The sequence below is a fragment of the Cetorhinus maximus genome, chromosome 17 (assembly GCF_964194155.1).
Source record: "Cetorhinus maximus chromosome 17, sCetMax3.hap1.1, whole genome shotgun sequence".
Classification (NCBI taxonomy): Eukaryota; Metazoa; Chordata; class Chondrichthyes; order Lamniformes; family Cetorhinidae; genus Cetorhinus; species Cetorhinus maximus.
The window spans coordinates 92,567,566-92,591,632 of NC_135895.1; the positions used below are offsets into that span (position 1 = coordinate 92,567,566).

A 24,067-nucleotide genomic window follows, 5' to 3' on the forward strand; every position below is an offset into this window, starting at 1 on the left:
CAAATTTCACCATCTGCTGTGTGGGATTCGAACCTGGGTTCCCAAAGCATTTCCTGGGTCTCTGGAGTACTAGTCCAGTGACAATACCACTATGCCACTGCCTCCCCTGTAAACATTTATTCTTTAAGCCTGAAAATTTCAACAGGGCACTCCCCATTCTACTTTTAATTCATCTAAGAGTATCCTTTACTTTACAGGAGCTTAAGTGTTCCTTCACTTCTCCTGGGGCCAAAACAAAGTGTGCCACAGATCCCAGGAATTCACTTTGATTCCCCTCAGTAATCTCACTATTCTCCGAGGTATAAGATTTCTTGGGATCCTTCCAGTAGCATCCGGGTAGATGACCCTCCAACTCTCCTTGAGCACCTCACTATTGTGGACATCCCAGCCCAAGCAAGGGCATCACTGCTTTCTTGCTCAATGACCAGAAAAACTCAGAATATACTCTTGATCTCTGATAGCCCCTTGCTACTGGTTTACAGCTTCTGGCACATTCTCTCTTTGCTTCTCAAAGCTGTTCCTAAGCTCCAGCTGCCTGTTTCTGTGAGAAAACGCAGATAAAACCCACAAAGAAGAACAAAAACCTCCCTCTAATCTGTCCCCACACCATCCTGGGACACCTGGAATATCCCAGATAGAGGTCTAAAGTAAGTAACTTTATCTTGAGTATTGCTGAAAAAGTGCTTTTCGTCTTGCACTCATCAGAACACTTCTCAAGAATACCAATATAAGGGGAAAATAACAATTTATACTGTTAGTCGTTTGTTAGTACAGAACTGCCTGCAAAGAACAGGACCCTGTGCATTAATATATGTAGTTCCAAAACACGTAAATGTGCCACACTGACAATGTTAAATTGGTTATCAGCATAATTTTTAGCACACTGAGGATTATTTAGCAAATGTTGACCAATTGTAGAATCACATCTAATGTTGGACACTGTGTTTTGAGTTTTGCAAGCACCAGTTTTTGCAAGCTGGTTAGGTATGGTCTGTACCTTGCCCGTTGCGAACAGCGGAAAGGACATGCTGACAGAAAGAACATGTGCACACATTGCGCCTGTTTCAACTAAACAAAATAAGTGATAGTCATTCACTGGTTCATTTCTCAGGGCAATGCCTTGACCAATCAAAGTCAAGCTGCCTGGTTTAAAATTTCAAACGATGCTTGACATTAACTGGTGCGTTTTGCAAGCACGGGCTATTTGGGACATGCTGTTTGATACAATCCACCAGTCTTTGGGATGTACAGCCTACATACCTAGCATCACACTGGCACTGAAATTTATACACCACACTACTCATTTGTGTGATAGGCAGAACATCATTTTGGCTTGACGGCAGCATCCTGTTAGTGGCGAATACCACTCATGTTGCTACTACATAGTAGGAGCATGAAACAGCTAGCTTCACCTGTTGCAAACTTTTGAGATACCTTGTCCTTCCAGAGTAATCTGAGGTAGACTGGGTACTTTTCAGGGCCAAAAGTGACAGCCTTAGGCCTGTTCATGTGTTTGTATGATATACAGCATGAAATGATCCGATCAGGGAGCCATTATCCCGTAGGATGCCTTTGATGCACCCTATTTCAGCATCAAGCTTGCATGGCAACCAAATGGCTCGGGCCCTATTTACAACGTTGCCGATAAGACCAATCTTATAGTGTGTGGAACTGTAAGAATCCCCAAATGTACATTGACCAGTGGAGGTAGGCTTGCAGTAGACTGTGGTAGAGAACCCCCCCGGCAGATTTCTCAAGGAAGGGGAGTTCATTTGACTGCTCCATTTCAAAGGTGAATTTGAGCACCTTTGAACCTTTGAGCACGTAAGGAAATTATTACATGCAGTTGCATATTTAAATAGAGCAAACATAGATAGCATCCACATATCAGAAATATGTCGGTCACCATCACTGCTGCATTCTCCATGGCAACACCTCTACCAATTGGCAACCAATCAGCACACTCTTCTCATACAGTATAAATTGTTGTTTTCCCCTTATATTGGTTTTCTTGCAAAGTATCCTGATGAGTGCAAGGCAAAAAGCTTCAACATGTCTCTTTTTTCAGCAATGCTAAAGTTCTGTACTACCAAAATACCAAATACTACTTTATCTTCAAAACATCCCTCTAATTCTGGGAGCCACATGAATAATTTATATCTCTAATGAAGACAACTGTAGACATCTCGTCTCCACCAAGAAACTAAGAAAGGGGCCACCCATTGTTTACCATTTTCACACTTCCAACTCTGGCTTCATTAAATAAACGCAAACCACCCTTTGAATTGCAATCACTGAGCTGTTCACCAACTTCTCATCAGGGGTTTTCATATATCTTACATAGAAAATTTCAATCCCCAAATTAAAAGTTATAGTCCTAAAACATATGAATAATGAAATTAGACATTTTTGCAACACATTTATGTCCTTAGCAAACGTCTTGTGAACACTTTACTGAGCTGTTTTTTGATGTAATGAGATAGGTAAATAATTACCCGTGCATTTAAAATATTTGAAGAAAATTGGAGGCTGATTACTGTTAACACTGAATCTGTATATGTTAGTTTATATAACTTTTCAATAATGACAGTGAAGCAACAATTTCCTAATTACATAATCTAACCTGCCAAAAATTAATTCAAATATGAACATGATACCTAATAAATCAGGAAATGGTATTTTTTCTATTCCATAGTTACAAAATTAAAATGATACATTGCAATAAATTCCGTCTACCTACAAAAGAAGTCTGTGTAGCACGTTTAAAAGTAAAAACCATAAAATATAAATAAACTCATCACAGCAAACAAGTCTTCAGGTAAATTCTTATTACTGATGGAGCTACATCAATCAATCGGTTGTAATGTGTCTTGTTTTTCAAATGACGTCATCCATCACATATGGCAAGGACAGCAAATCAAAAGGGGTAATCACAAGAAACATTTCTCTGAGACATTTCTTGTTAAACAAACTGCTTTGGCCATAAAAATCAAGGTAGCAGTGAACATACCAGCACAGGAATAATTTAATTTTTAATAGCTATTTTCCCATGTTGGATACTTCATGACAGTTGGTTTGGGATACCTCATGACAGTTTCAATCATGCACTCAAAGGAACTATGTATGAAATTTTTTTAATAACAGATTTCCATTACAGAAAGATTACTGGTCCAGCTAGGTTCTGTATTGTGAAATTATATTCTAATATTAAATTAGATGTCTTAATCCCGGAATCCAACCCTGGAAGAAATTACAAAAACTGAAAGATTTCAAGTAATTCAGAAAGTTAGAATCACCCTTTATCATGTCAAACTTGTGCCACATAAATATGTTGTGTGTAATTGGCTAACAAAATGCAATACAGGTAAGTCTAAAAAAAGGTAAAAATAAAGAGGCCATAGGTGGAAGGGATAGTGCACGCTCTCCGGGTGCCCTTTTAAAAGGGGCTCGGACCTTCTACCCCATGAGGTAACAGCGGGGACAGCAACTTTCAGCCCGCCCCAGCCACGAGATTTACCGTGTTCTACATGGATGCATGCGTAATGAGTTGAACAGCACCAGATCGTGCGTGGTCAGCCGTCCCATCCTTCAGCAGAAATCACTCTGACTTCCATCCTCGCCACTGAACTTAGGCTTCAGAATGAAAGATTCCGCCTCCGGTGTGGGCCAAGCTGGGCACTATGTTAGGTAGGTCATCTTTGCAAGGACTGAGACTGCGTTCCGGAAATATGCAGAGTAGGCAGACCTTGGCATCAGTCAGCATGTCAAGTTCAGCAGCAAGAAGGACTGCCCCGGTGCTGTTTAAAGGGATCGTCAACAATTTTCAGGTTAATTGCTAATTGATTTCTGCTGCCTGTTGCTGAGTTAGAAATTTGGAAGTTTGTACTGCTACTTAAAATAGGTACAGTCTACCCTGAGTGGTATGGCATATGATGAAGGCCTTGGTTCTCACTTGAAGGGTTCTACTCAAACCGCTTGCTCCCAGTAATGGGTGTTGTAGTTTCTAACCCCCATGGCCTGCAAGGTGCTCACTGAAAACTGCCACCTCAAAGCAGAACAAGAATGTCATTGCCAGTGGCTGTAAAGTGGGTGTGGTCATGAAAGCCTTCACATCAAGCTCCTTCTGGGTTAGAGCAGGAGCATGTCCAACACCTTGCAGTTTGCCTTCCACCCGGGAGTGGCCACAAAACAGTCCGCCGCCCGCGATCGGGCTCAGACTGTGATTTCATGCTAGCGAGCCAATTAAGGCCCACCCAGCGTGAAACACGGTTCCGCACTGGCTAGGAAGGGCCAAGTGGGGCAGGGGGCCTATTGGCTACAGGATCCAATGGCGACCCAGCAGCCAGTTTAAAAGCAGCCCAGACACAGAAGGACATCTCCTGTACTTTCGCAATGGAGTCGAGTGCGGCTGGACACAGCAGACGGGAGTGCAGGTCAGGCGGGCACTCAGCCACCCGCTTTTCTGATGAGTGCATCACAGTCCTCCTGCAGGAGGTGGCTGCCAGGAGGGTCACTCTTGTCCCCAGCGATGGGAGGAGGCGGCCACGGCACCTCACAAGAGGGCATGGGAGGAGGTGGCAGCAATGATGAGCAGCCATGACGTGGTGTGGCGCACCTGGGTCCAGTGCCGGCAGCTCTTCAATGACCTACTGCGCTCAGGAAGGGTGAGTACCATGTTGGCATGGGTCAGTGTGCAGAAGTGTTAAGGTGTGGCCGTCCCACCGTGGACCTCAGGGGTGCTAGAATCTGAGTGCCAACTGTCAATGATGCCGGAACTGGCCAAAGGGGTGAGCCCTGGCTGTTTGGACTGAGCGCCGTGCAGCTCCAGGCCCACAACTTGGATGTGCCCTGCCAGGTGCTCCTCGGATGGGGTTGGCCAGAGTGCAATGGCGCTGCAGGTACAGAGTGGACTAATCGAAGTTCCTCTGTTGTTTCAGGAGAAGACGGCCAACAACAATATTGAAGGGCAAACCCCCTAATCCTTTCCAGGTTCGAGCAAGATGCCCCGGAGCTCAAGAGCCGACACATGTCCCGTGCAACCAGGTGTGGAGAGGCGGGGGTGCCAGACGAAGGTAAGAGTGCAGTGCACAGAGGTGAGACTTTTGGTTTGTGCAACCATTCTAGTGTAGTCTCTTCATTGATGTAGGCCTCAAACCTGGAGTCCCCATTGATCATTGGGAGGCGAGGGCACCATGATACAAATCTCCATGGTCTCACCAGGGTGCCTAGCATGCACAGTGACAGTGTGGTGACTTTAACTAATGATATGTCTTTGTTCTTCCTTTTAGGTTTGCCAGTCGGCGTGCACTCTGTGGACCCAGAAGGGCCACCCCTCACACCGGTGGACCACTGAGCTTCTGTTGCACCTGCATCACACCTACTCTCTAGAGATGGCACCAGTGCAGATACTAGCACCTCAGTGGGCATTACTAGTATCTCGGTGTACATTGGTCATCAAGGCCAACAAGACTGCACAGTCAGCAGGCTGTCTCCAATACCGGTACCAGCACTTGCAAACGTAAGTTAAAGGCACCATGAGCACAAGACGGACAGGTCACGGGTGATTTTATGTTCATTTATGTTTACTTTATGTATACTGGTCCGGGGTTGTGGACAAGAAACGTTAATGTAAATATTATTGAACTGTCAGAATGAGATAAATTGTGTTTTTGTCATCATGGCCTGAGTATGCTTCACCTTTTTATTTCATTGGTGTGGGGAATGCCAGTATGTAATGCTGGACATAGGTGGCTCTGAACTTTATTGCACAGGCATTGAGTGTTCTTTGTGTTCAAATGAAAGCGTCCTTTCAGACATCTGGATGGAGGCGGCAGCCCTGGCATGCTGTTGAAGCTGATTTCTTATTAGCCTAGCTGAAGAAGCATTGGATCAAGGCGTCCTTGGTGTCCCTACCTCCCTGCCTCCCTGGCTCCATGCCCTCAGCGTTCTCCTCGCCGTTGTCAGGAAGATGCAATAATGTTATTGGAATTTATTGTAAAATAGTGGTATCTGTGTCTATATGTAAGACTTAGTTGGATTAAAGGCAGCTGGTCTGAAGGCTTTGATGTATTAGAAGATGAGCTAGGTTTGAAATGTTAAGTTGGTAAACATGGGGTAAGTTTAGAATGTAAGGTGTAAAAAGACATTTGCATTTTTAAATAAACTAGACAAGCTTGAATTCAAAAGCAGGAGAGAAGGCTATGTGTAATGGCAGGCATTTTTAAGATCTAACAAGTGTGAAAAGCCTTTAGCATCTACGCCTCAAACTGCTGTCTACAACAAACTGAAGTTAAGGAAACTCACTTTGAATTAGATGGTTCAGGGTATCATGTTTCTTTGCCTGGGTCTTTTAAAATCTATGTGCCTTACTGTTGCCTTAACAAAAGTGTAACTGGGAGTTAGATTAATTAGGGGATTTAGAAGTTATTAAAGTAGTAATTTGCAGACATATGTATGTGCTTAAAATCATTTCTCTTATTAATAAATGTTTAATCTAGTTTTGTAAAAACCTATAAGGCTCGGTGGTCTTATCACTACTGAATTCAAAGCCTGCATCTCGAAACATACAAATTGCAAAAATAGTGGTGGCAGTTGTCTCAAGTTTCCCTCTGAAATTTGAACAACTTAGCGCTTAACGTCGGCTGTGCCATAACAACCATGCTCATCTTCGGAGTCACTACTGGACTCAGCATCTCTGGCCTGTGTAGCTGTGTCAAGATCCTCTTCCTCCAGTAGGTCCCCCCTTGCGAGTGCCAGATTGTGGAAAGCGCAGCATGCAACCACTATCAGTGACAGCCGCTCTGGGGGGTATTGTGGTGCTACCCCTGAACGGTCCAGGCATCGGAAGCGCATCTTGAGAATACCTCTGGTCCTCTCTACCACCACCCTTGTGGAGACATGACTCGTATTGCAATGCTTCTCTGGCTCTGTTCTTGGGTGGCGGAGAGGCGTTCTGAGCAACCTCTTGAATGAATAGCCCTTGTCACCCAGCAGCCCTCCATCCAAATGGGCTGGAGCACTGAAGAGCATTGGCACCCGGGAGTGTCTCAGGATGTAAGCATCATGAGAGCTGCCAGGGTACCTTGCATAGACTTCCAGAATCTGCATCTTGTGATCACACACTATCTGAACGTTCATGGAGAGGAATCCCTTCCTGTTGACGAAGGTGCCCGGCTGACCAGCTAGCACCTTGATGGCCACATGTGTGCGTCAATGACACCCTGGACGCAGGGGAACCGCTGCAAAGCCTTTGGCTCGCTCAGCCTGGCTGGCCTCGTCCGTATGGTAAAGAATGAAGGTCAGGACCCGCCTGAACAGAGCTTCTGTCGCCAGTTTGACACAACTGTGAACAACTGATTGGAAGACTCCACACAGATCCCCCACTAATCCCTGGAAAGAGCCGGAGGCATAGAAGTACAGGGCCACTATGGCCTTCAGAGCCACTGGCATGGAGTGTTCACCTACAGTCGGAGCTGATTTTAGGCCCAAACATCTGGCAAATGGAGGTCACTGTCACCCTTGAGAGCCGGAGCCTCATTCAGCATTGCACCTCGGACATATTGAGGTAACTGCATTGTTGCCTGTAAACCCTGGCAGCAGGTTTAAGGGAGTCTTCTCCAGCCCCTTCTACCTTGGACTTCCTGCTGGCCCTGCGCCTCTTGTGCCTGCGCCTTTCCTCCCAAAGGTCCCTGCCCTGGACAATGCATTGGGGCATCTGGCCTCCTGCCTCTCTCTTTCTTCTCAGAGGAGGTGCATCCAGCGGAGACCACAATCCCCATTACCAGGGTAACGGAAGGCTGTCTGATAACTAGAAGGGTCCACACGGTCTGAATCCTCCAGGGGCCTGGCAGACAGCAATCAGTCCCGAAATGAGGCCTGGAAATGCTAAGAACGAAGCCCCGAACAGAGATGAAGCTGCCAAATACCAATAAGCAACCAGCAGCAAACTATCTCCAAAACTCTTCACTACTCACACTGGCAATGCTGCTGACCCTTTTTATCTCGCCCGTGGATGAGGTGTTTGAAAATATCGGCTGGTTGCCTGCCTGTTTTGCCAGTGCGATTTTGCGTTTGTTGCACGGGCAAGGAAAAATCACTGTCAATTGGACTGTTAAGGACATTAAATGGCCCCTAAATGAATGGAGGGCTCCGGCACTCGCGCGCACCTGCCAACCAAAATATCGCACGCAATTTTATGCCCGATCGGATCAGGCATGCACCTGTCTGTGGGATTTAAAATTCTGCCGATTGTATTCTTCCTTTTCAGAGAGAAACAGGCAGTGTAAGCATATGGCTTCGTCAGGCCAGCAGGCTTCTCCATGGTGCATTGGCTAACTACATGTAGCTATGCAGGCACTGTATGTAACTTCAGAGATTTTTTTATTCATTCACAGGATGTGCAATTTGCTGGGTGGGTTAAGTACACCCACAGTGCTGTTAGGAAAGGAGTTCCAGGATTTTGACCCAGCAACGCTGAAGGAACAGCGATACATTTCCAAGTCAGGATGGTGAGTGACTTGAAGGGGAACTTCCAGGTGGTGGTGTTCCCATCTATTTGCTGCTCTTGTCCTTCTAGATGGCAATGGTCGTGGGTTTGGAAGGTGCTGTCTAAGGAGCCTTGGTGAATTCCTGCAGTGCATCTTGTAGATAGTATACACTGCTGCTACTGTGCTTCGGTGGTGGAAGGAGTGAATGTTTGTGGATGGGGTGCCAATCAAGGGGGTTGCTTTGTCCTAGACGGTGTCAAGCTTCTTGAGTGTTGTGGGAGCTGCGCTCATTCAGGCAAGTGGGGAGTATTCCATCACACTCCTGACTTGTGCCTTGTAGATGGTGGACAGGCTTTGAGGCATTAGAAGGTGAGTTACTTGTCGCAGGTTTCCTAGCCTCTGACCTGCTCTTGTAGCCACAGTATTTATATGGCTAGTCCAGTTCAGTTTCTGGTCAATGGTAACTCCCAGGATGTTGATTGTGGGGGATTCAGTGAGGTAATGCCCTTGAACGTGAAGGGGCGATGGTTAGATTCTCTCTTGTTGGAGATGGTCATTGCCTGGCACTTGTGTGGCGCGAATGTTACTTGCCACTTGTCAGCCCAAGTCTGGACATTGTCCAGGTCTTGCTGCATTTGGACATGGACTTCTTCAGTATCTAAGGAGTCGCGAATGGTGCTGAACATTGTGCAATCATCAGCGAACATCCCCACTTCTGACCTTATGATTGATGAAGCAGCAGAAGATGGTCAGGCCGAGGACACTACACTGAGGAACTCCTGCAGTGGTGTCCTGGAGTTGAGATGACTGACCTCCAACAACCACAACCATCTTCCTTTGTGCTAGGTGCGACTCCAACCAGTGGAGAGTTTTCCCCTTGATTCCCATTGCCTCCAGTTTTGCTAGGGGTCCTTGTTGCCACACTCAGTCAAATGCAGCCTTGATGTCAAGGGCAGTCACTTTCACCTCGCCTTGGGGGTTCAGCTTTTTGGCCCATGTTTGAACCAAGGCTATAATGTCAGCAGCTGAGTGGCCCTGGTGGAACCCAAACTGGGCGACAGTGAGCAGGTGAAGCACAACCTCGAAGGGTTCCATTCCCTCAATGTCCAGCTGGTGTGTGGCCATACTCAGCACATCATGCAGGTTAATGCCCAGTATCCACAAGAACTAGGAGCTGGAGTAGGCCATTCAGCCGCTTGAACCTGCTCCATCATCCGAAAAAAATCACGGCTGATCTGACTGTGACCTCAAGTTCACTTTCCCATCTGCCCCTCATAATCTTCGACTCCCTTGTCGATCAAAAATCTATGTAGCTCAGCCTTGAATATATTCAATGACCCAGCCTCCACCATTCCCTGGGGGAGAGAAATCCACAGGCTAATGAGCCTCTGAGAGAAAAAGTTTCTCCTCATCTTAGTCTCAAGTGGGAAACCCCTAATTTTTAAACTGTGTTCCCTAGTTCTAGACTCCCCCACAGTGGGGACATCCTTTCAGCATCCACCCGGCCATCCCCTCAGGATCTTATATGTTTCAATAAGATCATGGCTCATTCTTCTAAATTCCTAAATTGGTATAGGCCCAACTTTCTCAATCTCTCCTCATAAGATAACTCCTTCATCCCAAGAATCAGTTGAGTGAACCTTCTCTGAACTACTTCTAATGCAATTATATCCTTTCTTAAGTAAGAAGACCAAAACTGTACACAGTCTTCCAGATGCAGTCTAACTCAGGACTAGATGGCTGTAGCAACCCTTCCCTACCTTTATACTCGATTCGCCTTGCAATGAAGAACAACATTCCATTTGCTTTCCTAACCACTTGCTGTACCTGAATACCAACTTTTTGTGATTCATGTACCAGGACACCCAGATCCTTCTGTACCATACAGTTCTGCAGTCTCTCTCCATTCAAATAATACACTGCTTTTCTATTCTTCCTTAAAGTGGACAAGTTCACATTTTCCCACATTATACTCCATCTGCCAAATTTTTGCCCATTCACTTAACCTATCTAAATCCCTTTGCAGACTCCTTATGTCTTCTTCATAACTTACTTTCCTACCTATCTTTGTGTCATCAGCAAATTTAGTAATCATACATTTAATCCCTTCTTTCCAAGTCATTGAATTAGACTGTAAATAGTTGAGGCCCCAGTACTGATCCCCATGGCACTCCACTAGTAACAGTTTGTCAAACTGAACATGACCCATCCTGGCAGCAGTCTTGGTGCCTTTATTCTGCACCAGTCTGCTGTACGATTGCATTTCAGCCACCAGGAGAAACAAGAGGGCACCTCCTGGGTAACAGGCACAATCTGTTGACCACCTAGCTTATGGCTCCAGTGTGCAACCCAAGTACATGTAGGCAGCATGCAAATAATGGGAATCAGGCTAGCACATGAAATGTCATTGGGCATATGAATGGGGTGTTCAAGCAACACATCCGCTGCCTGGGCCACCCCTGAGGAGCCTTTTAACCCTCTCCAGGGCAAGTGCTATGATTCATCACGGCTGCTGCATGCTGTACAACTCATCATCATGAGGGCGCAGAGCTTTCCATCAGATATTTGGCAAGCAGTTGAGGAGGAGAAGGAAGAATAGGAGGAAATATCACAACTCCTTTACAGCTGGGCTGTCCGTCATCAGTTCATCTGACTGTCATACCGGTGAACACAATCCCAATTCCCCATTCAACAATCTTACGCTTTTCCTTCCTCCTCTGTCATTGAGCATCATGGAATCCTCTTGGCTACAATGCTGAAATAAAAACCAACACGAACAAACATTCCAACCACCTTTATCAATCAAACCATCCAACATTTCATACAAAATGTAACTAACCAGCCCTGCCCAATCTCTTAGTGCCTGTCTTCCCTGTGCCTTTGTCTGTCCTAGAGCTCCTACACTGAGCTAGCCCAGTGGCTACAGCATAGATGATGAAAGGCTGCTGGCTGCAGATGGCCTTGCAGGACAACCTTGAACAGCTCTGGCCCGAGGTCCGCCTGTGGACTGCAACAGTCTGGCTGAATGACAGGTTACAGCAAGGGAACTGGCTCAGTGGCTGTAATGGGAGAATGTTGTCATCCTGAGAGGGAAAAGCAGGTTTGTGCTCCACAGCACCACTGCCATTCCCCCAGGCTGGCACCTCAGCAATCCTTGTAATTTATTGGAGGACAGATTACTGGACTGCTGTGAGACCCTGAAAGCCCTTTGAACATTGTTATCTACAGTCGTGCTGACTGCAAACTGTGTTTGCATAATAACAAGCAGAGTTTCATAACATTAGTCTGAGCTTCCACTGCATCACCCAAACGTTGGCTGGCTTCTGCTTGTTCTGCAATAGAAGCTGAACCATCAGCCATTAAACTTTGCTTCCTTGTTAGGTCCGCAAGTGTTCTCAAGGAGTTGGCCGCCACTTCCACGTTGGAAAAGTTGGGATCCTAGCTCCATGGAAAGCCATGTGAAAGCTTGGTGTCAGACTCTTTAATGCCTCTGGATAACGAACACAGGCTTTCTGGCAGGCTTGCCAATGCACTGAGAGTTCCTGTGTGCATACGCACTACCCTATCCCACTGCCCTGGCTGCAGGTCACTCGTGCCCATGTCTCACCATGTGCAGATCCTGCCTCTGAGCTGCCCTGTAAAGTACACACGGTGTCAGTATCTGGACTGGTAAATGCAAGTGGGAGAGCAAATGATGCTGTTTCTTAATCATCAGTCCCTTCTTCCTCTTTCACTTCTTGATCCTGCAGCATTGTTTGGCCAGATATAGTTCCTGGATATAGTATCATAGAATGACACGGCACAGGAGAAAGGCACATGGGTAGGGTTGCAGTGAGGAGAGGTGTAGGGTTAAGCAAGAAGTACCTGTTTAGGCTATTAGCAGCTTGCACATCAGAGGAGATTGTGGGATGAGGGAAGTGGATGTGAGCTCGTGGATTAGGTATGAGCATACCTTCACCTTCGATCCTTTCAGCCCTGCCAAAGCTATGGCCTCAATGATGACCACTATGGCCACTCCCAATGATGGTAAGCACCCTCTCCTCCAACAGGGTGAGGACATGCAGCCATGCCCGTTACCGCCGGTTAGTTCCTGCTGCCTCCATGTGCTATAAGAGAGAGAGGGAAGTGTGTCAGTGAAGTCTGCCTGTCATGGTTGAATAGTTGACAGCATGTCCAAGCGATGAGATATTGTATGAGACTTGCAGCAATGTGTGTGATGATGAGGTGAAGCTATGAATGTGAGGAATGAGTTGTGTTGATAGATTTTTTTGATAGCTGAGTGAAAGGGGTTTGTGAATTGAGCAGTGTGTGAACCTAGTGGTTCATTTGTAAGGATATGGCATTTGAAGATGCATTCACTGCTCTTGATCGCTCATGTGAGGTCACTGAATTTCCTGTGGCACTGCGCTGAGATCTTCAGGTTACACTGCTGGTATTGATTGTGACGGTTATCTGCTCCCACTGCTTTTGCAATGTCTGTCTTGAGGGCCCCCGGTTCCCTGTAAACAGAGCACCTCTCTGTTCCTGCCAATCTTCGGAATTGAAGTCTTCAGTGCTGCATGGGAGAACCTTGGAGCATGTTCTCTGCCCTGTTGCTGTGTAGACACTCTTCACCAGCCACTTCCAGCACCTGTTGCTCCCTTTTAAGAAGAGCAGGCTGCTTTAAGTAGACCAGACTAGATTTAAGTGATTCTTTCATAACTTTTGCAGCCCCTGCTCAGACATGCAGACAGTCAGCAGCGCAATTAATGTTGACTGCATGTCACAACCATGGCAATTTGTATAGGCAGCATGACATTTGGGTGCCGTCTACATTGGAAGGAATGGGCACGGGTTAATAGTTCATCCCAATCCCCATGCTCATTTTCAGGCCTCACTGAATTTCTTGGCATAAACGTTCAGAGGTTGAGGTCTGGACTATAGATACACGAATCACTGCAAGTAGTGACACGGTTATTAAATAATTAATTTCTAGAAGGATAGGAATCAAAAAGTCAAAAAGTAAACATGTACAGAACCTTAATTAGGTCACACATGGAATACTGTGAATAATTCTGATCTCCATACAGAAAAAGGATATTGAGGTGCTAGAAAGATATACTGGGATGATACCAGAACTGAGAGGTCCATCTGGAAAGATTGAATGAGCTGGAAAGAGAAGGCCGGGGGAGGGCATGATAGAGGTTTTAAAGGTCATGAAACAGTTTGACAAGGTAAGAGTAGAGTAAGCAGGGAAGACCTGAACTAGAGGCCATAAATGTAAGATAGCCATTTATAAATCTAATGGGGAATTCAGCAGAAACCTCTTTACCCAGAGAGTGGTTAGAATATGGTACTCACTACCATAAGGAGTAGTTGAGGTAAATCGCATAGATGCATTTAAGGGGAAGCTGGATAAGCATGAGGGAATAAAAGGATATGTTGATAGGGTTACGTGAAGAAGAGGAGGAGGCTCATGTGAAGCATAAACATCAGCAGAGACCAACTGGGATGAATGCCCTGTTTTTGTCCTGTAAATACTATACAATACCATGTTATAACATACAATCTGAGAAGTTTCCAAAATAACGTTTCTCGTACAATACTTATCGAGCTCTTGTGTTCCACAACATTTTTCTAAAAATTGTAAAGAAAACAAACCATGATAGCACTGATTTATTTTCTTTATCACACCCGATATTGCTAAAATGTTAATTTTGTAGGATATTATGTAAAATATTGGATTAAAAACAACAGGAAATGTACAAAGGGTATTATATCATTTTAATTTTCTTCTACATTACTGGTTAAAATGCATAACTTTTGTGGTACATGGTCAGAGTTACCCTCTAAAAATAACTTGCCTGATACCATGGATGTTCTTAATAGCATAGCTAATTTCTCTCCGTAGTTCCTTTTCATCAAACTCCATCTACAAAATTTAAAAAAATATACTTTTTAGTCCTCACACTAGAAAGTGTGAAACTGATAGAGGGACATCTTATGGGCATGTAAAGGAAGTAAAGTTGCACACAAAAATTAATGCATTCCATTCATTTTGACCTTCCAAGCTTTGCTAACACATAATCAAGCAAGATGGTTGCTAATTGTGTTCTTTAAAGCTATAATGAAAAATATTGAAGTGAAATTAAGCCTTAGAACACTGCTGCATTATTCATTAGGAATGTTACAGCCTAATACAACAAAAACAGCAAAAATAACCACTGCTTTAAGAATTCTTTATATTGTAAGTGTTTTATTTTACATGTGCCATCTATTTTGTTTAATTTATTAGAATATTGCAACTATTTCTTAACTTCAGAATTAAGTTGCTGGGAGGGGATGCCAATAAACTACCTAAAAACCTTTGAGTGGGAAATGACTAAAATGCTCTACGAACAGTATTCTGTCTATAATTTTAATATAAATATGTTAAAATTGTTAGAGACATGTAATACAACTCTATTCATTGTCATCCACCAATGTTGCCATTTTCTATTTTTTAATTCATCTTGCTATCGTACTGATATGACTTTCAAATTAATATTTATACATAAAATTGTTGCTAGAAACATAAGGTTTGGTATTCAAATACATTTCTTATGATCATAATAGTTAATTTTCTTCTGTTCACAAGATTATTACAACTTATTTAATAAGCATCCTACAATGTCAAAAATGTTTCTTTACACAGTGGGATTTGTCGGGGCATGGAATGCTTGGCCAAAGACCATGGTTGAGGCAGAGACCATTGCTTCTCATAAAGGAAAAATAAACAAATACTGAAGAGTGAAAGATGCAAGGCTATGAGAGAATTCAGGGCACTGGGATTAATTTTGTCTTGTTCTAACAAAAAGCCAGCTCAGAAATGATGGACTGGATCATCTCCTTCCTTGCTGAAAACCTCTACAGTTCTATGGAGCTTAGAATTTATTTTAATATATAATGGGACTAAAGGCTGAACAATCTTCTGATTACTTCCCTTATTTAACTTTTTAGTAGTTTCAATATAGCATAGATAAAATGCGATTGGCAACAGTAATACCTTAACTAACTCAAAAGGAAATCGCTCATGGAAAACTTTGTTGATTCTTGCTCCACCTGATAATTCTAATGTATCCACGTGATCACCCGATCCTTCAATTCTTTTGTCAAAATCCACAGAAAACTGCTTTATCATCCTAATTGTAAGAAAGTAAGGGGAAAATCATCTTTAGTAATCATTTCTTTTAGGTTCACAATAATTAAGGATGAGCCAATGACTTGATTCCATTTTCCCCTTCAATTTTGCCCCTCCTCAACACATGGGTGCCAACTTTCACTTGTGCATTAATGCATAAAAATGGGGTTGACAGCCATACAGCCCCATTATCCTCAATGATCAGTAGACTGAGCCCTATTTCTGGGCGCTTGCCTGAAACACCATGCAGATCAGCATCCTAATGATATAGTTAGGACTCTGATCACAATTTTAAGAGACACATGGGCTGAGCTTGCAGTGCACACAATCCGTCCACATGCACTGGCATTCCAGTTAAGAAAGAATCAGGGAATATTTAAACTGCTGCTTCAGCAGCGTGCTCCCCAAGTGGACTTCTGTCAGCATCCCAGCCAGACAAGATTCCTGGACTGAAGAGCAGTGGGCTGCCTCTTGACATCTGTTAGGAGCCCCGCAGCTTACATGGCAAATTCAACTGAGGCCAGGACCTAAATATCATAGCTACCTCTTCGCTACTGGATCAGGTGACCGGCCAGTGCACTGGGTTGGTGGGCCATCCAATATCGAACCCATTGACTCATGCAGATATAACATTTTGTTCAGTGCCATGTATTGCTTAAACCGAATAATGTTTTAGTTACACAATTTTTGAAATGTTAAATTTAAATTTTTTGTCTTAACAGTAAACCAGCCAACTTGAAACTGGGTTGATGCCATGATATTTTAAAGTTTCTCTTAGCTAACATGGAGTGAGACATGCTATTTTTGAGACAGCTTATTAAGGCACATTTCCATAGTTTTGACACAATAAACAAAACTGTGAGGAGGGAGACAGTAAGGAGGGAGACAGTCATTGACAAATATCCTGGGTTATCAGCAAAAAAACGATTTTCATTTAATCTTGATAGCCAGTTATTTTGGCTCATTGAACAATGACACAGTGTTAGGAGGGTGGGTCTAATTACCCTTGGTAATTGACAGCTTGGGAGGTCAGCCCTCTACAAATGGCATTTATCCAGCTGCCATGATAATGATCAGAATATCATGAACTGTGTCATTCCATTATAAAATCAAGCCAACCATACAAATTTCAGTAGTTCCTTCATTTTTCACAGGCAATAATATAAGAATAATTCAATGGTTTTTTGGGTTCATTTTCTAAAGAAACTTCCCAGAAGGAAAAAACAGTTCGGACCAGTATTCTTATTTCCCAGTTTTTACTGTTTTTTCCTTCTGGGTTTGATTTGACTACTAAGTTTTAACAGTCTCATGTGTTACTTTTGCAAAATACTAAGTTTAAACATGAAATACAATATTCAAAAAACATGATTCCATTTCATTTTCCAAGCTATGCCAAGATACTAAAATTTCTCATTCTTCTGCAGCTGGATTCAATGGTTTCATAAAAACCTATTACACTGCATGATTAAATGTTTAAGACAAACTGAAAAACATCAGTGAAAAGCAATTCTAACCTAACATGCAGCTCACTAAAAACCCAACTACCAATTCTTCAGGAGGAATAACAACTCTGGATGCTGCCATTAACCACTGGAACTAGCAGAGTATGCCTCTCATCTAGAGGGAGAGCAACTTCCTGGTGTTTATGAGCATACCTGATGAAAAGATAGGAAATGTAAATTCTACTCCATAGCAAGAGAGCAAAAGAGGCAATAAACTCCACAATTACAGCTGCTTGTCTATATACTACCATGATATATATGAATTACCATGACTTGCTGACTTTCCTACAAAATGTGTCATTATATGGGACTAATGGAATAAAAAGGAAGTGGTTATGAAATTGGCTAAGAGAAAGAAAGCAGAAAGTACTATTGAATGGTTCTTTTTCAGACTGGATGTTATCCCTCAAGGGTCAGTATTAGAAGCACTGCTCTTTTTGATATATATTAGATTTGAAAGTGAAGTGGAATATTTATCTGAGTGCTGTACTTCAGAAATATGATTAAAGTTTGCAAGATCAAAATATGAGACTGTTAAAACTTAGTGATCAAGGCAAAGCTACTTAGCAAATGACCTGGACATCATTTTTAAGTATGGAGATGACAGGAAACTCAGAAAGGTGGTTAACAGTGAGGAGGTTAGTAATAGACTTTAGAAGGACATAGCATACAGGTGAAATGAGCAAACTCATGGCAGACGCAAGTTAACATACAAATGTGTTCAGTGATGCGGTTTGGTAGATGCTGTTTGGTAGGAAGAAGCACCCTAAGGCAGGAAGATAGAAAGCTGGAGTCTATATACACATATCTTTGAAGGTGGAAGGTCTAGTTGAGAACGACTTACATTTATATAATGCTTTGATGTCGTAAAATGTTCCAAAATCCTTCACAGGAGCTATAACAGGCAAAATCTGACACCTAGCCACATTAGGAAATATCAAGACAGGTGATCTAAAGCTTGATCAAAGAGGCAAGTTTTAAGGAGTGTCTTGAATGAGGAGAAAGGGGAGCAAGGCAGATAAGCTTTAGGGATGGCATTCCAGAGCATAGGGCCTCAGCAGCTCACATCTCCAGTGGTAAAGTGATTAAAACTGGGGATGTACAAGAGGCCAGAATTGGTAAAATGTTACTTCATCAGTAAAACATTCTATAAATTGTGTTTTCCATTATAAATGAGGGCAAAGGAATTTAGAGCAGAATTCATATAGATTTAAATGGGCAAAACTATGGTAGATGGAATTCCATGTGTGGAACTGAAATACAAAATTTAGGAAGTGATGCTTCAGTTGTAACAACCTTGTTCACACAACTCCAGCATGATGCCACCACCAAACACATCTTCCCTTCACCCCCCTTGACAGCATTCCGTAGGGATCGTTCCCTCCGGGACACCCTGGTCCACTCCTCCATCACCCCCTACTCCTCAACCCCCACTTATGGCACCTCCCCATGCCCACGCAGAAGATGCAACACCTGCCCCTTCACTTCCTCTCTCCTCACCGTCCAAGGGCCCAAACACTCCTTTCAAGTGAAGCAGCATTTCACTTGCATTTCCCCTAACTTAGTCTACTGCATTCGTTGCTCCCAATGCGCTCTCCTCTACATTGGAGAGACCAAACGCAAACTGGGCGACCGTTTTGCGGAACACCTGCGGTCTGTCCGCAAGAAAGACCCAAACCTCCCTGTCGCTTGCCATTTTAACACTCCACCCTGTTCTCTTGCCCACATGTCTGTCCTTGGCTTGCTGCATTGTTCCAGTGAAGCCCAACGCAAACTGGAGGAACAGCACCTCATCTTCCGACTAGGCACTTTACAGCCTTCTGGGCTGAATATTGAATTCAACAACTTTAGATCTTAAACTCCCCCTCCCCCCATCCCCACCCCGTTTCTTTCCCCCCCCCACCCGCCTTTTTTTTCAATAATCTATATAGATTCTTCTTTCCCCACCTATTTCCATTATTTTTAAATCTAAAACTAAAACCTTTAGTCTTTCCACCCCACCCCCACTAGAGCTGTACTTTGAATATCCTGTCTTGCATTCTTAATTAGCACTTTTCTCAGACAAAGACCACCACCTTCAACACCTCTTTGACCCTTTTGTCTCTGACATCTTTTGATTATCTGCTCACACCACACCCTCAATGTGTCTCTTCCCCCCCACCCACCTTAAACCAATTTATATTTCTCCCTTGTTGAAACTATGCTTCAGTTCTGCTGAAGGGCCATGAGGGCTCGAAACGTTGACTGATTTCTTCTCCGCCGATGCTGCCAGACTTGCTGAGTTTTTCCAGGTAATTCTGTTTTTATTTTGTTTTGGATTTCCAGCATCCGCAGTAGCTTTTAGCTTTTTGTTTTTATCTTTGTTCACACCCTGTCTGGACTATTGTATTAAGTTTTAGGCACTAAACCTCAGGAAAGATTCATTGGCTTTGGAGTGGGTATGGTGCAGATTCACAATAATATTAGGGCTTAAAGGGTTAACATATTAACATAACACTAACAGCTAGCATAAACTTGTTTTTTATTAACAAATTTAGAAGGTTCTGGAGTGCTCCAATCAAAGACTTTAAAATGATAAGGACATTCAATATAGTAGAGATACAAACTATCAACATCCTGGGGTTACCATTGACCAGAAACTGAACTGGACTAGCGATATAAATACTGTGGCTACAAGAACAGTCAGAGGCTAGGAATCCTGCGGCGAGTAACTCACCTCCTGACTCCCCAAAGCCTTTCCACCATTAACAAGGCACAAGTCAGGAGTGTGATGGAATACTCTCTACTTGCCTGGATGAGTGTAGCTCCAACAACACTCAAGAAGCTTGACACCATCCAAGACAAAGCAGCTCATCAACAAACATTCGCTCCCTCCACCATCGAAGCACAGTGGCAGCAGTATGTGCCATCTACAAGATGCACTGCAGGAACTCACCAATGCTCCTTAGACGGCACCTTCCAAACCCACGACCTCCACCATCCAGAACAAGGACAGCAGACACATGGGAGCCACCTGGAAGTTCCTCTCCAAGCCACTCACCATCCTGACTTGGAAATATATCGCCGTTCCTTCATTGTTGCTGGGTCAAAATCCTGGAACTCTCTCCCTAACAGCACTGTGGGTGTACCTACATCACAAAGACTGCAGCGGTTCGAGAAGACAGCTCACCACCACCTTCTCAAAGGCAATTAGGGATGGGCAATGAATGCTGGCCTAGCCACATCCCATGAATGAATTTTTAAAAAATTCTTCTGATGGGGCGATCCAGTATCCTAAAATGAGACCTAGGCTATTTAGGACTGAAAGCACAAACAACTGCCACACAGAGTTTCAGAATCCATTTCATACAAAGAAGTTTCATAATAAATCAAGAATACTTGACATACAGCAAGAGAGCTTTAGTTGTTATGGCAGGGTCATCAAGTCGGCAGTCCTTATATTCTTCTACTTCTTTTTCTAAAGATAACATCTGCCTCTGAAGCTTGTTGCGTAATGCTGGAAGTGTTTCCCGAATGTGGTTAGTTAGTTGCTGCAAAAAGATTAAAACTAACATTGAACTGAACGTACAATCTATTTTCAGCAAAAAAGTAGATACGCCAACCCATTCAAAATAGACAATTTTAAATGAGTTGCCAAGTTTATAATAGATTCACAAAACATTTTTTATTTATCTTATATTTGATAAGTAACTGAAAGTGAAAGTGCAATTAAGCTTCTTGTTTTTCAATTGGAATTTTACAACAGCATTTTTGTAAATTCAGGTTGAGCAATGTAAAGTGAGGATATATTTGACTTTTTATGGCTACAGTAGTAAATACTGGGGAACTGCATGATCCAGAGCATTACATTCTTTTCATCTCTCAACCAGGAATGAATTTGCCAAACTGCTGGGATGAAAGCCTGAAGCAGGTGTAAGAAACCGATATGAAAATGAAAAAAGCAAAACATTGCAAATGCTGGAAATCTGAGACAAAACTGGAATAAAAGCTGCAAGTGCACAACAGGTCAGACGACACCTGTGGAATGAACAGGCAGCTGATATTTTGGATTAATGCCTTTCTACAGGGCTGAAAAATAAGATGAAAAGTTTAATAACTGATACACAAAGGGGAGGAGCAGTGATTAAAAAGAAGAGTAAGTAACAGTGAAAATGATTGTTGGATGACATAATGTATCATCTCAGTAAAGTAACTGAAAGTGAAGCATTAATAGAAATGAAGAGTGTGTGGATAACTATGGTGGTGTGAGCTCCAAAGAAGAGGCAATAGAATTGGGGAAAATGGAAAACCAAGAAAATATGAGGGATCAGGTTTGAGGTTAAAACATAACAGGTTATAAAAATGGGAGCAACATCTCTGAAGAGAAAACAACATGCCAACCAGGAGGGTACAACCTCTCACCAGTGCTGTGCCTGAAAAGTCTCTTCCCATGCTATCTTTAGATTAGCTATTGTTCTTGAAACTTGCACAGAGCATTAAACACAGATTGGACACTAACAACAAGAATTCCATTTGGTGCAGGTCCACAGATCAAAACACAATTCAACTCAAATTGGCAATCCCACTCATAACTGCCATGTGCTACCACCCTGCACGAAAGGAATTTCATCCCTACTTTTCAGCAAATGAGCCAACCAAACCAGATCCAGGAATCTGTTCATGTTAAGTTCCTGGTAAAGTAAATACAATAAAGATGAACAATCTCCCCAACTTCAGCACCCACCCTCACCCAGCTTCCTTGCCAACTTCTGACGCTGCCCAACAAGGTAGAGGCTCAAGAATTCCTCAACCAAACAGTCAAACTTTTATGTTCTCTCTGGCTAGAAAATAACTACTAACACTATCAAACACATCAATTCCCACAAAAAGAGCAAATCTCTCAAACTTCAAACACCAATACTGAATAGCTCAACTCAAGTGACTACATTCTAGCCCGGTACACCTGCTCCCCATTGAATGTAACCAACCGATGGCTAAGAATGAATACTGATTTCTCTCTTCCAGCTCCCCTACCATTCATACTCCTGCAGAAGAACCCAGCAGAGACAGAAGCACCCTATTACCATGACACTTCTCAGTATGGAATCAGGTCTATACTTCCCTAAAAATCACAGGTTTATCAACTCATTCCTCAAAAATAGCAGAACGGGGAACTTCCTGGAGGACTCACCTTAGCTGGATGGAGTCTGTTGTGAGAAAGCAGTTACCAGATGAGGCCAACTCTTCGATGAGTGTCAGACTTTGCCCATCTACTAGCAAGCTGACAAATTTCACCTCACCCAAGTTGACCAAAAACACCATGTTAATGATGAAACACTACCTCCAGAGACAAATCCCCTTGGAAATTTTCCTCAATTCTCTTACAGCCTCTTGTACATGCAACACAGTAGTGAACCATTCTATTCTCAAGACCAAGAATGGAACAGAAAGTCTGAAGGAAACCTAAGAACATGACATAGGTCAACCATTAAGCAAACATGAATGGTCCTAAACATCAATACTTGCAACTCCTCAAATTGTATTGAACATTATGCATCCTGCACATGCTCCACAAACTCCACACAAAATAGCTGCTGGAGATGCTACCCAGAATTGTTGAATATGGGGCATGACCAAAATATCAGGCCAGAGCCCCTCCAAGGATTTTCTGAGCTTGGGGTTAGAACAGATTGTTGAAACAGGTTGTGCTAAACACTCTATCAGGCCATATTCTCTTCAGTCTAGTTTCTGTGTGCCATTCCTCAGCATTGACATTATTCTTCAACCTGAAGAAAAAACTATCTTATCATTATTCTCCTCGCAGCATCCTTTGTCCTCAGAATTTATTCTGTGCCTTCAATTTTGTCTGCAAATTTAGATACCAATCCCTCTAACTCTACATCCAAATCACTAAGTCCAAATCACATTGGCATACAATGAACAGAAGCAAAACTGTAACAGAACCCTTTGGAGCAGCACTACCTACTTTCATCCACTCCAAGGAATTGTCCTTAAATCCTATTTTGCTTCCACTGCCCAAACCAGTTTTAATTTCAATGTGCTAACCTTCCCAAATTCCGTACCCCTTACCCTTCTATTATAGTCTCCTGTATGATACTTTGTCAGAGGCTTTCTGAAAATCCATACATGCTACATCCAATGCATTTCACCATATCTATTGTCACCTCAAAGAACAGGTTTGTCAAGAATGATCTTCCTTTCGAAAGTTATGTATGGTGAAGTTAATTGGTGATATGTATCTTGGAGTTGTCAATTTATAATGTACATTCTAAAGCGGTTGAAGCTTCTGAATGTATTGTGGTATTAGGGAGTCATAGAGGATTCCCTGATTCACATAATCTTCAAAATAAAAGAACCTTAACTCAAAAGTAAAAAAATGTGGATAATGTAAACCTGCAATAAAGATAGAAAATGCTGGAAATACTCAACAGGTCAGGCAGCATCAGTGAAGAGAGTAAAAGAGTTAAATGTTTCAGGTCTGTTACCTTTCTTCAGAACTGGGAAAAGTTAGAAGTGTGCACGGTAATAGGTTTTTAACAAGTGATTGGGAAAGGATGGGAAGAAGAATAAATGGAAATGTCTGTGATAGGGGAGGCAGGAGAAATTAAACGACAAAAGGTTTCATGGCGCAAGGCCCAAAAGAGTGATAATGGGATGAGTAAAGAAACACAGGATGTGTTAGAAGAGGTGTGAATGGTAGTTTCCTGCATAGCTGCCACCTAAAAGCAAATAATGGAAATGAGAGAGAAACAAGAGAAAAAGAGACAAAAATAAGAAACAAAATGGGGCAAAGATTACAATCTAAAATTGTTGAACTTAATGTTGGAGCCAGTCGAAAGATAATGTCCTGTTCATCGAGCTTGTGGAGCACTGCAGGAGGCAGAGTGGGAGCAAGGTGGACAATTGAAATGACAGGCGAC

General features: G+C 43.1%; 1 protein-coding gene across 3 annotated transcripts in view; it reads right to left on the reverse strand.

Moving 5' to 3' along the window:
* The window catches only part of dnm3a (dynamin 3a), a 270,426-nt gene that overhangs the window by 157,616 nt on the left and 88,743 nt on the right, over nucleotides 1-24,067 (reverse strand). For all 3 annotated transcript variants that reach the window (XM_078561578.1, XM_078561577.1, XM_078561576.1), the window contains 3 exons: nucleotides 20,535-20,677; nucleotides 15,511-15,646; nucleotides 14,330-14,397 (listed from right to left, as the gene is read on the reverse strand). In XM_078561578.1, the coding sequence (XP_078417704.1) occupies nucleotides 14,330-14,397; nucleotides 15,511-15,646; nucleotides 20,535-20,677 (347 nt within the window). The remainder of the gene's footprint in view (nucleotides 1-14,329; nucleotides 14,398-15,510; nucleotides 15,647-20,534; nucleotides 20,678-24,067) is intronic.